The 16,406-nt window shown below is 38.2% G+C and overlaps 2 protein-coding genes across 5 annotated transcripts in view; both read right to left on the reverse strand.

Annotated features, from left to right (window-relative positions):
* FBXO30 (F-box protein 30) overlaps positions 1-16,406 on the reverse strand; it is a 352,871-nt gene that overhangs the window by 302,727 nt on the left and 33,738 nt on the right. The gene's annotated exons all lie outside the window — the stretch shown is intronic.
* Positions 1-16,406, reverse strand: part of EPM2A (EPM2A glucan phosphatase, laforin) — a 37,238-nt gene that overhangs the window by 17,626 nt on the left and 3,206 nt on the right. Inside the window, exons 2-3 of one of the 2 annotated variants that reach the window (XM_065736608.1) lie at positions 15,941-16,078; positions 7,639-7,813 (exon numbers count right to left, since the gene is read on the reverse strand). In XM_065736608.1, the coding sequence (XP_065592680.1) occupies positions 7,639-7,813; positions 15,941-15,953 (188 nt within the window). In that variant the 5' untranslated portion in view covers positions 15,954-16,078. The remainder of the gene's footprint in view (positions 1-7,638; positions 7,814-15,940; positions 16,079-16,406) is intronic. The other variant, XM_065736599.1, reaches the window with a different exon arrangement.

A 16,406-nucleotide genomic window follows, 5' to 3' on the forward strand; every position in this document is an offset into this window, starting at 1 on the left:
TACCTGTGAAGACCACAAAAAGGTGATGCAGGGACAGCCTAAATGGAGAATGCCAAGTCCCTGGTTCAACTGTTTTGCTGGTTGTAAACTTTGGAGTTTTTTTTAAGTGATATTCTTCCAGTGACAACAAAATGCCTGAGTATCTGAATTCCCACATTCCCAGTAAACAACACAGAAAATTGACTGTACGATCTCTAGTTCTGAAAAAGAACTTCTGCTATCTTGAGATAAACTATATTAAGAAACACCAGCGATTACAGTGGACCTGACAAATGCATGTAAAAGATAATGAGCAGCAAATATCTGCCAGACCTCTGGAACATCCTCTCTGGTGGAAGCGCTGCACTGCCTCCCTCCCTGCCCGCAGCCCAACTGTGAGCTAAATGGAGCAGGATTTCACCATCTCAGGCAATTTCATTCACAGCCAGTACCACCAGCAAATTGCTTCCCAATAAAGGCAGAGCTTTACTCTCTCACTGACCGCCTGAATGCTAAAGACTAAAGAGGCAGGAAAAAGGGCTGAAGACGTTCAGAAGAAATACTGGCAAGGGACAGGAAGGCTCAGTAAAACAGAAAAAAAAATAGAAGTAGCAGTAGGTTTTGCTCCCTAACAGTGATCCCCACATAAAATTCATACTTGCTAGACTGTCAACATTTGTCTGTTCTATCCTGCAGAGAAAAGCAGAACAAATAAGTAAGTTTATTCCTCAATCTTTTTTCATGAAGGGCTCCTGGGCTTTGCTCCTGGGTTTTCAGCTTTTCTTACGATAGAAACAAATTATTTTGTGCAGCAACACAGCTATGAAAAGATCCATTTAAAAGGGAAACATTGGTTTTAAGAAAATATTACCCATTACCAGATATTTGATGAAAAACATTCAACTTGCCAGCAACTGTCGGGCTCTGTTTGCCGACATTTTATTAACAAAATACTCATTTTGTGAACAATCACTTCCTCCAAATAAATAACTCTTAGTCAAGTGCCAGTTCCAAATATCACATATGAACAGTGGAATGAAACAAACAAACAAACTGATAAAACACCATTCTATCAAAGTAGCAATATAAGCTCCACTTTGGGTCCTGCTGCCCACACCCTCCTTGGAATTTACATAGTTAAATAACTATAGTTCTTTTTCCTAAAGCACCCTGCAAGTCACAGGCTCCCAGCACATGAAGGAAAGCCATTTCCTTCCATGAAAGAGCAGCTGGTCTTCACAGCTTCCTCTGCCCTGGCCGTGTCATAGCACTTAGTTCAGCTCAGCTACAGACTTCTGACCAGGTACATCGGCACACAGCATATAATACCTATTGTTTAATATTTTCAAAATAATTCTTGATCCTGGTGGTAAATACAGTTCTGAAGATTTGACAACTTCACTTAGCTACTTAGAAGCACACTGAGACATGCTCAACTTATGTATATACAAATTATTTGGCTTCTGGAACAATGTTACTCTAACTACTACTTCCTTTCTGAGCTTTGTGCCGATGTGGATCCTCGGAGTGATCCCATCTGTTTTGTCTTTGCCATTCTCAGGCTGACAGTCCAGCAGTGGCACTGCACAGACCTCAAAGTTCATGCCATTCTTCTGACAGACAAAATCATATATTTTTTTAATAGCTAACAAATGCAGGAAAAAAAGTATGTTCATTATCTCTCCAGAGGTCCCTTGCAACCTCTGTGAGTCTGTGATTCTAATACAGGGAGACATTCAAATTAAATAACAAGGACTTTAAAAATTGGTAAAGTTCTGAGCTTACAATATGGTTCTCTTCTCACTCCTGCTCCTCTTCCCTCAGATAAACTCACCATACACACTCTGAATTTTCAAGAACTTGAATGGAAAGCTGCTAAAAAAACCACTTCTTACACTGATGTTTTCTTCCCATCCAGAGACTAGTAAAAACATTTCATAGCTCCAGTTGAGGATGGGACAAAAAAAACCCAAAACTATTTCTAAATCATTCTATAAAATGTCATTCACACTGGTAAGTAAACTGTGGATCTGCCATGGATATCATGGTCCGAGTCGACTGCTCTCGGGCAGGGAAGCATGACAGGACTCAACATATGAGTGATCAGGCTTCAGTTTATTACCTGGACAGCCTTATTCTTATAGTGTTTAAGACAGGGGCGTATAGAAAATATCACACAACCATTGGTAGAGAGCCTTGAGAAAAACAACTTTAAACAACTCCCAACAATTAACAGCAGTGAGAAACACATTCTGGAGGAGGCAACTTTTGATATCATCCTAATTTTAAGAAACCAGGCAGGAAAGCATCGGCAGTGGATGTGAAAGGCAGTGCTGGCAGGGCATGCCCTGCTTCAAAGTGCACTTTACCTCTCCCACTCGCCACTCCTGCCTTTACTTTTCTTGAAGTTCACACAGTGTAGTTTCCTTTGAGCACCGTATCAGTGTGGGCAGTGCATAACACAGAGCCCAAAGGGAACACCTGCCAGCTAAACAGAATAGACTATCAAGGACAGCTTACTCTAAAAAATACCTATAGTTACAATTATCAGCAGTCCTGTGAGGCCCTCTTTGCTGAAGGCAAGCTGAACAACATAATCACAGAAGTTTCCCACAGACATCTTGGCAACTTGGGCTGCTCAGCTGAAGCAGTTCATGTCCACCTTGAGTTGTCTGTCACCTGGCCCAGGGACATCCTGACCTCCTATCAACATCTAATACTTTTCCGTGAGTATATGGTCTGTGCTGCCATGCAAACTATGCTCGTACATATCACCATGACCTCCCTGCTCCTGCAGCCATTTCCCAACATGGATCTAATTTAGACTAGTTTATAGCTAGGTATAATGAAAGCAAATTTAAACAAGTGGTCAGACGTCCTAATTTATGGGATATGCATGTCACAAAACGTGGCTTAGAATATTTTAATTATTAAAAGTACAAAAAGGCCAGATAACTTCACACTTAGAGCCTCAAGTACTGAAATCAAAGCACAGACTCCTATTATGTTAAATATTTTTAATCAGGACTATTTTGCTAGAATACAATGGAAAACTTTTGATCTGTAGCTCATTATTACTTACTCTTTTCTCTAATATTGTTACCACAAGTCCTTTCCAGGCACAGGGGACAGCTAGCTCTCAGCTTTTAATGTTAATTGCTATAATCTCAGCAGACATCATCACCTCTTAGTTCATAATGTAGGCATGAAGTATCAGTTCCACTTTCTACTACAGTAGCATAGTTCACTGCACCGTAGGGCTTTTTTATAACAGCTTCCTCTTGTAAGCTTCTTTTTTTTTTTCTTTTTTTTTTAATAATTCAGTAATAAAAGAATTGCTTTAGAATGACACAATATAGAAAAGTATTTTTTGAATGAATTAAAAACAGTTAAGCCAAAAGAGAAACTCTTCTGAAATTAAAAAACAAATAAAAGTGCTCTCTCTTGTATTTTCCCAGTTACACAATTCAAAGGTAATTCTGGCCTCATACTGAACTGAGATGAGCACTATTCATTAATGCAGGCTAGGGAAAAATGAAGGTTCCTTGAACTCAGTATCTACAAATGGAGGTGTCCTCTGACACAGCAATGCTCAACGCATTGTCTATGTTCAGCCTTCCTAACATCCCATATGTCCTGTAGCAACTGGAACATCTGTGTGGCACTCACAGATGTGACCAAAGAGCTATAAAAAACTGTGTTCCCGCATTGCACCAGCTGGAGGTCTGAAAGTAAACACCAGACAGCCTCAAATGACACTACACATTTAATTTCAAGCAACAAGACACAAGAACTGGATGCTTTTTATAAACGAGTAGCATAATCAATGTCATGTGGAAACCATTTCAGTTCTTCAGTTCACTCCAAAGTAGACACTGAGTCACCAGTGAGTGGAACTGCTTTATACAGACAGCCGAAGTCAGTACTTAAGTTTTAAACTGAGTTTTACCAGATGTCTTTAGGTATACCTTTAAATTCACTAGTCCCAATATTGTTGCACATTCAAACAACAGTAAGTGCAACCCAATTAGTTAAATGAAGTTACCTTATTTCCTTTTCTCCAATAATTCTCAGGCAAACATGCCCAACAAGATTACTGTTTTCCACCCAGACTAAAGATGCATGTCAATCAAGTAGATGCTCATTATCTTCACAGAAGTACTACTAAGCTTTAGTTCAGCTGTATCTGACAAGATTCACTCCTTTTGTTCAAATTCGCTGTTAGATGATTCACTGTTAGACTCCACTACATCATAAAGCACAGTGTGGTAAGTAGGAATGATTAGGAAAAGATGCATAAAATGTGCATCCCTGACCTGTACTAAAATCTCAACGTAGATATGCAAGTGGATGAGGTATAACCCAGGGCTCCATCCCGATGCTTTTCATTGACCTTTCCGTTAAAAGCAGTATTCTGTTGATAATTGCTAATCTTCCTCTGTAGCAATTCTCAGAGGTGGGAAGGTAGTAAATATTGATTTAGGGACATAAAATAATTCTAATAATAGAAAACTGTAACTAGAGGGCCTTTCCTCTCAATGATACGCCTTCCTGTATTACCTTTGCCTGTCATAAGGCAACACTGCCTCCAACACATTATTTAAGGATTTTGAAATTTCAGGTGCCACTCCTACTCTGATCTCATAAAGTCATTCTTCTGAGAATTGCACAGTTTGTTTAATAAATATTATGACACAAAACACCTACAAATTAGGAAATTCCACCTTTCACAAATGGAAGTAAAACAGCTGAAGTGACCAATTTTATACATATTTTCCGAAGCCACCTTCTCCCAAAAAAGATGACAATAACTCTCATTTGGAAAATCACCGTGTCCTAAAAGAACTCTACCATTATTTCATTAATACCCAACATGAAAGAGAAAGGGACTGTTATTTTTTCTGAATCAGACTTAAGCATTGTAGAAACGAACGCTAAAACTATGGAGGTATCAGTCATGACTCTGTAACTGTGAGTGAACTCAATTTTGCACTTAAAAAAGAACTCGAATCCTAGTATCCTTAAAAAACATACCATATACTCTCCAACTTGAATGATCAACACAAACTGAGTTCTCAAAGTATAAATTTAAGTTCACTCATAAATGAGTGAATACATATATATCATTAAGATAAATATAATTCCTCAAAGCTGTCAGCATCAGCGTTATTCAGAATGATTTTTGACCACATCTCCTACTGCTACATCTCATTTAAAATTTAAACACTTGCTTTTTGAGGAAACAAGGTGGTAGTGAAGCCAAGAAAAGCCACTTTCATTTGCTGTGATTAGCCAGATAAAAAGCAGAATCACTTCAGCAACTCTCGTGGGAGGTCATTTTGATGAAGATAAACTTTCCTCTCTAGCTGATTTGCACATGGCAATCTTATTCAGTGTAACAGAACAGTGCCAATGTAGAGACTTGTGTCAAAAGTTGTCCCCAATAACAAACTTCTTTCCAGCTGCCATTGCTATATAAAGATCTTACAGCTGGTGGAATTATTCAGAATTCATGGTCCTAAAGACCTCCTTAATACTGGTACCTTGTAACATCAGAAAATATAATCTCAGATGGAACTAAGACCAGACCACACAGTGAGCTTTCAGCTGGTAAACACAGAGGGACTTCTCCTTGTTTGCTTGTGTTGTTTTTTTTTCCTGTTTTGTTGATGTTAATATCCACAGTACAAAATAAATGAATTTTCACCAGCTCACTTTAACTGCTCAAACAAATGGAAAAAAAAATTAACTAGCCAATAGCATTGGGCTGCTTTGTTATAACCACTGGAAGTGTGAATCTTTCCCCAGCTGTTAATAACTAAAAAGCCATTTAAGGCTGCATGTCTTCAAAGTATTAATAATTACGCAACAGCAATGTTATGGGATATGCTCACTTAATAAAGCTTAAAGATATGAGATAAGAATTACTTACAGAAGCTCTATATATAACACTGTCTTGCAATGGAGGTGTGTATGTGAGAGGGAAACAGAGGAGATCCTCATTGGGAAATGACTACCTAACACAGAAAATTTTCTCAAAATATTCTTCAGTGCAACCTGAAGGCTTTTACCTCACTTTGGAAACACAGGGATGCAGATAAGGCAGTATTAAATGGATCACTGCTGTTTCTGGAAAGGAAGATAAGTTAGCCTTTGGTGCTTAAGTACTCTCTTTCTGACAGCTGTTCTTTCTCACAAACTTTCTCTGCCAAGTGAAGATTATTTGGGATTGACAAGTTTCTGTTTTGGAGGAAACAAGATCATTTCTGTGACAGCACGCTGGAAACGGATGCTTAAGATACAGACAACACTCTGTCAGGAGCATTACATAGCTAAGAGGGAGTCTCCAGGAAACAGTACCAAGTCACATACATACCTGCATATGCCTAACAGTGTTTAAGAATGTGTAATATTCCAAAGGATACCAAGGGAAAAAAAATTCTTCCTCATTCACTGCAACTCTCGTGAGAAAAATATTCTGCTTCCTGCATTCTGTCAGCATTCAGACAAACAGCAGAAGGAGTAGACAAGACAATAAAGCTAGAGTAGCCAAAAGAGTAATCCAAATAAATTCACACAAAGGAATGCCAAGACCCAGAGAAAGTACAGACTTTGACTTCTTCAAACAATAGATAATCCTCTAGGATCATTAAAAGCTCTATAGCCAGCATCAGCTACACATGCCATACCAGGGTTGCCAGTGATGCAGCCTTTATTAATCAAAATCTCTTGCCACTTCCACAACAGGAAAAGGGGACAAAATTACAAATAGTCCTCAAGTCCTTGGTGCACAGTGTCAGTCCCCACTGCTAAGGCTGCTGCTCTAAACACAACTTCTGCTCTATGTGCAGCCCCAAAGGGTGCATACTATCAATTTAAGTATTGCTGGCTCCTAACTCAGGCCAGCAGGCTTTACTGGTGAGCCAGCAGTGAGGCATGACAGACTCTTTCAGTGTATGCTTTGAAGGTCTTTTTATCTTCTTATTCTGCTTTCCCTCACAAAGCAGCAGTAATTCTAGCAGCACTTCTTGAACCCAGTACTTCAAAGATGAGCTACAATTACGGGAACCCAAGCTTACATGGGTCTTCTGGACACAAAAAGCTGTGGGAATCATTTGGACTCTACAGAACTACAGGGAAGCATGTATACTTTAAGCCACCCTTAACTTTCTTTTTTTTTTTTTTTTTTTAAGAAAAGAGATTGCATACACTATGTTTAAGATGTACACATATAAGAGCTGTCACTAGTTGCCATTGCTTTCCACACATGAGCAATAATATGACACCCTTATGATATACTTTTCCCCAGATAACGTACTTCAGCAAAATAATCCCCAACACAAACATACCAGGTATGTATTATATAGATGCATATTTACAAACTATGCATTTATCATAGATTTAGCCATAAATTACTGATAACATTTTCTTATGTGATGCAACTGTTCTTCATAGGCTGTGGATGTCCTTGAGCATAGAATCTCTTCTTTTTATTGCAAAAACATGATATCTAATTGCAAACAGGTGTTAATCAGATTTTCTGAGGAACTGCTGCATGCATAATGCCATTCATCACTTCTAAATCAAAGTCTTCTGATGTCATGTTGATTCCTTGTTTGAACGCTTGACACTTAGACAAATCTCGGACCTGTCTTTTACCTTGAGTAATGGATAGCCTGATGTCCTGCAATATTAAAATAGAAGTCGGTTGTATGTTTCATCTCATCAGTATGTCCGGAGACTTCAATCCAGTGTGCTATCGGGAGGCAGTAAACTCCATCAACTATGTTGCTCTGGTTGTAAACACAACTTCGATCATGATGGGGCCCATTACCTTGAACAGAAGAAAGGACAATTGTAGGCTGTGTATCCAGAAAATTTTCAAAAAGATCTGCAGGGGATGTAAATTGAGTATTCAAGGCAATAAGTGGTGTTTGCTACCTGTTTAGACCGCATTTCTAGAACACAATTAACACCTGAAATAGCTGAAACACAGGTACAGCCTCAAAACAAATGTTCAATGTTACAATCAATCATTGTGAATGAATTAAAGACAACACTAGAGCTCTATCAGTTTCCCAAATAGTGTACTGTGGCACTTAGAATTTCAGGAATAATTAATTTCATTTAAGTTTCTCATCTGATGTCTGATAATATTTGACCTCGGTATGTAACATTACTGCTGTGTGATTTCATTCTCCAGCTTTCAAATTTCTGTGATTCAAGGTCCAACTCTGATACAGCACAGCTTCATGACCCTATTTCAGACTTCTAAGGAAATTGTTAAGCTACTAGACAGACCTTGGAGAAAATACACAGCACAGCCATGCAAGATAACAAAGGGGCAAGTACAAAAGAAGGTAGGGCTGTCAATGCTGGAATTGTTACCAGACAAGGATTCAAAAGGAAAAACATTGACACAGAATGGTATAAAATCTCACAGGAAGAAAAAGCAAGCACGTGGAAGACAGGAACTTAGAAGCACTGAAGACAGGCTCTTCCCCAGGCTCTACCTGGCCAGCTAAAACTCTGCAACTATCCTCCAGGGGATTACAAGCATACTAATGTCTAGCCTAGAAGCCTACATCCCACTTGTCTTTTATGTTTGCCAACCAATGAACGATTGCTTTGTACTCTTTGGGAGTCTCATCGTATACAGGAAAAGTTCCCCAAGGTGATCCACAGAGAGTCTGATAAACCTGTAACAACAAGTGAGCACTATTACCTTAAATGATCTTGTGTAAAGTAAGAAAATTTTATTACAGTTATCCACTATCTACTGTCCATTACCCCTCTGACTTACCTTACATCAAGTCTGAGCTTTATTACAGGCAGCCAATTTTTAATATCTTGCCACAGTAAGCAACTGAAATGAATAGGCTCATGTCAGTAATGGAAAGTTTGTCTAGACTCCAAAAATCCAGAACATGTATATTCTTCCCTCTCCATTTTTACAGACTTACTGTAATACTGATTCCTACGTAGGAATTATTGCACTAATTAAAAATGATCTAGTCTAAGGCTTGCTTTTAATGTAAACCTGCTACATTTAATGTTAGAACATTTTGGAGTAAAATTATGCCTGCAGCAATGCCTTCAATATCATGTAAATGTTTCCAAGTATCATTCATAAGAAATTTCCTAAAGAGCATTCTAGGAGATGCATTAATGCAATGATTAGAGCATAAAACAAACATTTGGCAATAAAGCTGAAAAAAAACCCCTTCTTATTTCCATATGTGACACCACATTTTTTATCATACTGTAAAACACCACTACTTACCAACTAAAAAAAAGAAAATACTAGGCAGGAGGCCATTTTCTCTTTCTATACTGTTGAACTCTTACGTACCATTTGCAAAGGTATAGCACATCTCTTGTGAATGATCAGGACTTAGCTCCTGAAACTGGAGTCCTATCATTTTATTTTTACCTTACATCTCTAATGGTTTACACATACTACATCTAAACAGTACTGGAAGACAGCAGTATACATCGTATACATCAGTAAATACTACAGCACAACAAAACCTATTGATGAAATGACTTCACCCATCCAGTAAAATCTTCACAGCTGTAAATAGTACATCTTTCCTTCCCTGTTTTATCCTCTGACACCTGTCTGTAGCAATGCACATCCATCACCATGGCCTGGCTCAGTAAGCACAAGGCAGTGCCTGATCCTGGTCCCTCCCAGCTTGCAGCTATATAACCTGGCCTAGCCTTGTTTCATCCCCAGGGAGGTGCCAAGTGCCAGGGCTAACCCAGTGCTCTGTTCCTGGTAGCGTGGTGGGATGGGCACAGGCAGCCAGTCCCACTGGATATCCCCTTTCATTGTTCACACTTGATCCTGATGGCAGAGGAGGAACTTGCATGATTTTCTGCAGTCAAACCACATTCTCTCTCTCTTAATTTCTGGGGCCTACTAACAGAGAGAGGAGAAGACTCCCTTGCTTTCTCTTCACATTGCGATCACAACTGCATCACTACATACCTTACAGCTGTCCATTTCCAGTTGCTTCTGCTTGAGGTTCAGGGACTACCATTTGCCAGTTCTACAGTCCAACCTCCCCCTCCTTCAGCTTCAGTTCTCGGTTCTCTTCCTCCCTTCTCGATCATCTGCTCTCTTAAAAGGCAGTAGTCTCCATGCCTTGTAATCTTTTCACCTTCACCATCGTTCATTTCCTTATCTAGCCTACAACCACACAGTGAAGCCAGGAGAAAATTGCCACTACGGACATTTGCTTCATTTGTTCCCTAAACAGATTTTGTCAACTCTCATTCTTAAAAGCTCCATCCTCTGACTGTTATTTATCACTACTGATTTTTCTGCATCACTCAACTTCACCTCCATGCTGTGGCCCATATTCAAACAAGAATCTTCCTGTTTCCATTTTAATTTTAATACTCGAGTAAGCAATAACAACTTGCATTCATAGCACTTTTCATGAGAGTTACATATCTCGTCTCTTAACATAACACGCTGATCTATGAATTAACACCTCTCTTACTGAAATACGATGGCTGTGAAACAGAATATATATGAATACGAAAACAGATACAGCAAGATGATTTCAGACAGGAAGGGAAGAGGACAACCACATTTAAAAGAATATTACTATGGGGAAGGAAAAAAGGATCACAGTGAATTGTTTAGAACACTAAATGCTCAATTACTCTACCAAGAGTTACCAAAGAAAGCGATCCTTGGCACAAGTGACCAAGATCTCACTGCCCAGGAAGTATCCAAAAGATGCCAATTCACACAAGTACTTTCTGCCACCACCTGCTCCAAAAGATGTAGTTAAGAAAGAAGTTTTTTGTTTTGTTTTGACTGAACACTATTTTATCAGTTTACATTATGCATCTGCTACCAGGGTTTGTCATAGGAAAACTAATTTTTTCTGTTTGCTGATAGACAACAAGGGAAGGAACAGTTTTTATGTATAGCCACGCTATAGGTTTGAAGGAGAAAAGTAGAATGATAATTTAGAGTTCCCATAAAAGGGATAAAGATTTAATTATCTTAACTTTTCTCTCATAGAGTCATTTAATACAAAAATAAAAGTCAGCCAATTAAACCAGCTTTTATTCAAGTTAGCTGATCATAAACAGTTCTTTAAATAGAAAACAATTAGGACCACTTACATTTTTGTTACACATTCTATTATACATCTGTAGAACACGTACAGCTGTGAAAACAGACACAGCTTGAGGGATGAGTAGAAAACATTAACCACGCAACCTTCAGTTCTTCCTTCTCCAGCCCTGTTTTTACAAACCATTCCTCGTGAGTCTCCTCTGCCTGAAGCAAGGTGCCTCAACCTCATGGTACACTCAGGCAAAGCATGCCTTGCTCTCAGCTTATCCCTTGATGGAGCAAGCTCCTTGCACCTCATTTGTGAGAAAGTTACTCAACTCTTATCAATCTCAGACTCAAAAGACCTCTCAGAAAGAGTTTGTGCAAAGAAAAAAGTATCTACCAGAGGCTGGATAACATTTTGGTACAGCATAAACACTTACTCTCTTACTCTCCCTTCTCTTGCCACTACAGGCCATACAAATTATTTCCTGGTTTTGATTCATTGGATCATGAAACTTTCCCAGTCTACAAGTAACAGCACTAAAAGACCGTCACTTCCTCACTCTGGCCCAGAGCTGTTTGTTTGAACAGCATGGTTGGTTAGGAGCTTGTTGTTTTGGGAGAAAACAAATCATGATGAGGGCAATGGTATCAAGTTTAGCAGAATTTGAATCTTCTTAGTGCACTGAGAATGTGTTGCTGCTCTTTTTAACTTCTTACCTTTTGCTTAAAAACAAGAAAGAAAAGTGGCCAAGGCAGAAAGAAGTGCCATGAGACTACTCTCACACAGTCTAGACATGAGCTCACTGACTGAAGCTGCTCATGTCGCCATCAACTTCCTATTCTACTTAACCCCTCCACTTGTCCTACTCCAGACTTCATTCTGTTAGGAGGAAAACACTTTGAAGCATACTGGTGCTGCACATAATGCAATATCCTTATGTAGGATACAAGGTCAATTCTCATCAAAGGAACCCTTTGGTGCATAAACTGTTCATGGAAATGCAACTATTCCCTTACGTCGGTTGTTCTCTCCAAGCTTAACCAAAACTTGTATGAAGACTTCAAGATACTTTTAATAAACTCCCCATGACTCCAGCAGTCTTTTCAAGAGTGAGAAACCATCACAGCTCTCACTTAAATACACCACCCAAGCAGAGCAGCTGTATGCCCCCTCAGCAGCATTTGCTGAACAAGAACGTGAGCCTCAGAACTAAACGCCACTTTCTCACAGGTTGCCCACAGAACCCAGCACCAGATCACCAGGCAGGTTTCCAGGTACTTTTTTTTGTGAAATGAACAATTATTTGGGTGAAATTTTAATTTGTAAAGTCTGTAAAATCACGTATCCTCAATGACTTGGGAGGATTTTAAATAACATTTCAACTTCCTTTTTCATAGAGACAATAGAAACAAAATAAAATCCGCTTTAGACTATTCATCTTCAGGGAAAAGAAGGCAAGTACTTATACACTTTGAGAGAGGACAATACACAATAAGAAAGACATGCTTTTACAGCCCAAACATTTCTACATTATGACTTTTTTTCAAGTGGCAAACTACTGATTCAATTACTTTTTTGAAGGGGGGCAAATATATAAATAATTTGAAAAAATCTATGACAAAGGGTGAGTTAGCCACCTAACACTACAGAACCTCTTATTCAATCACGTGGGCATTCCTAATTAAAGAACAAGAGAATCTCAGAAGGTACAAGACCTAGGTTAAATGTTAGGGTAGCACTCCTTTCTTTCAGTAAGGTCTAGAATGATTTTGTTTGAATTCCAGCTGTGACTCTTCATGGCAAAAGTGCTTATCAGAAAGAGAAATGGAAAACAAGTTTCTAGTAGTTGAATTATAAAGTCCCATTGGTTTTGTGACCTACTTGTTGCTCTTTCTACTACTGGCAGTTGCTCAGTGAAATTCACTGATCTAGGGAATTACTCAAGAACAAAGTAATCAGCAGCCATTCTTAGAGTTTGAGATTCACAGAGTACTCTTCTCAGATCTACCCAACTGCACATATGGCTTCTGCTTTATTGCACATGAAGGATGATCAAAGTGCTATACGAAGGAAGCTGGCTGTACAAACAAACAAGAGTTTATTCTTATCATTTTAATTTTTACAAAGTCCCCCACGTAGCTGAAAAAATGGCACTGACAAAAGACTGAAACAAGAATAAACAAAAATAAAACAAAGGAAAAACAGAAGAAGATATAAGAAAAAAGATATCCAAAGATCAAGAACAAGAAGATCAGTAGGAACCAAAAGAGGATTTTCTGAGATTTGAACTAACAACGTACAGTAACAGAATACAGGGAAAAACTTTCAGTTTCTATCTCATTACAGCTATGCTGAAGATATGAAAGAATTATAATCCAACACTCTGCCAAGAGTATATTCATCTTCATAAAATTGCACACAGAATATATAATGATTTGGAAGAGTAACACTGGTAAAATTATCAGCTTGATCTTAAAAGACAGTGAGCAAAATCTAAGAGAACAAAATTTCCCATCGCCATTAAGTGTCCTGAAAAAAAACCCACATGAATGAATGAAGAAAACATAAGATTCTTAACTCTGTCACTACAGAGCTCTTTAGAGCAAAGCCATTTCATATAGTGTCTAGCCACAGCTCTGCCAACTACCAGCTTGTTGTGTTGCTACCTGGTAGAAGTTTTAATTTTTATTTTTTATGAAGTGAAGGATGTTGGTATGTGGAAACTACACAGCACTGAGTGGCTATAGACATGTCATGTATCTCATTCTTGCCTTAGGTAGAAACTAAACCACACAACTTCCTTTTCCAAAATTCCGAAGTCCAAACAGGTCTGCGTATGTCTCAGTTCAGCACTAGGTTTGAAACACCACAGGGCTACTCAGATGACTTTGAATATGCACATTAACTTCAATGGCAGCGAACAAATTCAAAAATAAAGCAGTCAGGCAATTTTCAGATCATTTACTTTCAAATCTTGGTCATAACTTCTGCATGAACCAGCAGGCTTATGCACACTGGACTCACATTTTCAAATATGCTTAAATGATACAAATAATTAACATTTGAAATACTAAACTAGCTCCTTTAACAAGGTAAATGAATACCTTGAGTTCATGCTTAGAAATTTCACTGGAAGAGTTTAATAACATCATAAGCACTATAAACATTCTCGGAGTAGGGAAATGGAGAGGTATCAATGAACTGAAGATTTTTTCTTATTTTTAACAACAAAGCAATGGGAACTAAAGGAAGGATTTTAAAGCCTAAGTACTTGCAACCTTTTTCACCTTTCATATCTATATGAAAGTGGAGAAAATCCTCAAGACATCTTTTGGACCTGATTCTTACAATATTTCAATGTGCTGCTGTGCAATATATCAGGCATATTGTAACTGGACTTCCACTACTACACTTGCAATATCCAAATTTCCTTATCCCTTACATCAGATTCTGCCACAGAAATCCCCCTTCTGCCTGTTAGAATGAATCCAACCTTTCATGTCTGGAAATACCATCTGTCTCGATCCCACCAGGTCCAAATTGCTATTGATTGCTAAAAAACAGATATATGGGAAGCTGGAATTTATCTAGGTCAGGTATTTCAGCAGCCTGAGTCTGCCACAGACGCTTAGACAGAAGTCCCTTTCAAGAATCTAAGTAAAGCCCCTGCATGGCTGGCCTTTATTTTTACATCTCAGACAAATACTGTCAAATAACACATTTGAATTCTGTATGTCATATAATAATCCTTACTTGCATGCTTAATACAAGTATACCCGCTCTACTTTTCATTGCCTTTTCTGCTGTCACTAAGCTTGCACTGCTTAAATATGTAATAATGCTCAACAGAAAATTGTTAATTTGCCACACTAGCTCACTGGCTCCTTGTTCATGCCTGGTTAGGTTTTCAGAAATGTTTCCTTGCACGTGCTAATCCCCTAAAAGTATCCAAGAAACAGAAGACCATTCCATGACAAGGTTTGTTTTCTGTGAGACTAAAAGCATGCTGGTTCAATTTCTCATCTTGTGGACTGATATACATAACCAACAAAATAACTTTAAATCTTACTAAAATCCAGAATTAATTCAACATTTTTTAGTCTATTAGCCTACTCCTAAAAACATTCTTTTAATAGATTTTAATTATGCCAAAATTATAAATAGGAGGTCTACAAGAAACTCCTCTTCAACACTTAATGCTGTTTATCAACAAGAGTTAACTTTTTTTTTCAGCAGAGATGAGAAAATAAAAATTTTCTAAGGCAACTTTCAAAATCATCTGTTTTATTTCTCTAAGTCTGCTTAAGCACAGGTGTTTCACAGTGGGAGCTGCTGCTATACTAAGGACGTTTAGCCATATGTCCAATCTGATGATATAGATTAAGACACAGAAAAGCAACTCAAAGGAAATCAGATCATGAAATGAATGTTCTTCTCAGATGGTGAAAATAAGAATTAAATAAATGCAATGGTAGAACAAACTGCTTTGAAACTCTATATGGTATTGTATTGTATATTACTGTTTGCTACTTAATAAATCTAAAAAAGCCACTAAATTACAGCTAGGAAACAAGCCACATCAAAACTGTAACCATGGCAAAATCTTAAGCAAAAGATTATCCCAGTTACCTTTCTTTCTACTGCTCAGTGCTTTTCAACGTTGAAAATAAACACTTGACCCATACTGAATGCTGCCACCCCTTAGAAGTGAGAGCAAGGAGCGAAGTGAGGGACAGCAATAATGGTAAGTGCAACATTTGCATAAATAATACATTTATTTTAATTTTATCATTTTAATCACAAATGTTTGATAGCCTTTCACAGCAGTCAGAGCTGTCCTGTGATTATTGCTGTGGGTAGGAAATGACACATACCTGTCCAATTCATGTGTATGGATTTGGAAAATGCCACTGCACATACTTATTTTCACTCTTCTAATTTTGCTGTTTCTTGGGCAACTCTCCGTTGCTTTATACATCTCCAGTAGACAGCTCAGCTTAAGTTGCTTAATGCTGATGTACAGACAGAAAGGAAGAAAAAACTTGTTACTAATCAAGTCATTATGTGTGTTGAGAGAGCTGAAGAGCTTAAGAGCAGGAGCTATTGTTCTTCATAAACAAAAGTTTCTCTCCATACAATAGCATAGTGCAGGAAGCAACAGATTCATGTGAATGAAATGCACACTTCACAATTACTCAGCTATCAATATCCCTCTGCACTTTTTGTTCCTTCCTAGACATTATCTTTTTAAGAACAAGACTAGAGTGGAAGGAAGGAAATAAAACCCTACATCATTTTCAAAGGTGGAACAGATGATGCTAAACTAAACAGTGATGAGAT

Source organism: Cyrtonyx montezumae, unplaced genomic scaffold, assembly GCF_038088225.1.
Source record: "Cyrtonyx montezumae isolate F1298 unplaced genomic scaffold, pur_monq_1.0 scaffold_0, whole genome shotgun sequence".
Taxonomy (NCBI): domain Eukaryota; kingdom Metazoa; phylum Chordata; class Aves; order Galliformes; family Odontophoridae; genus Cyrtonyx; species Cyrtonyx montezumae.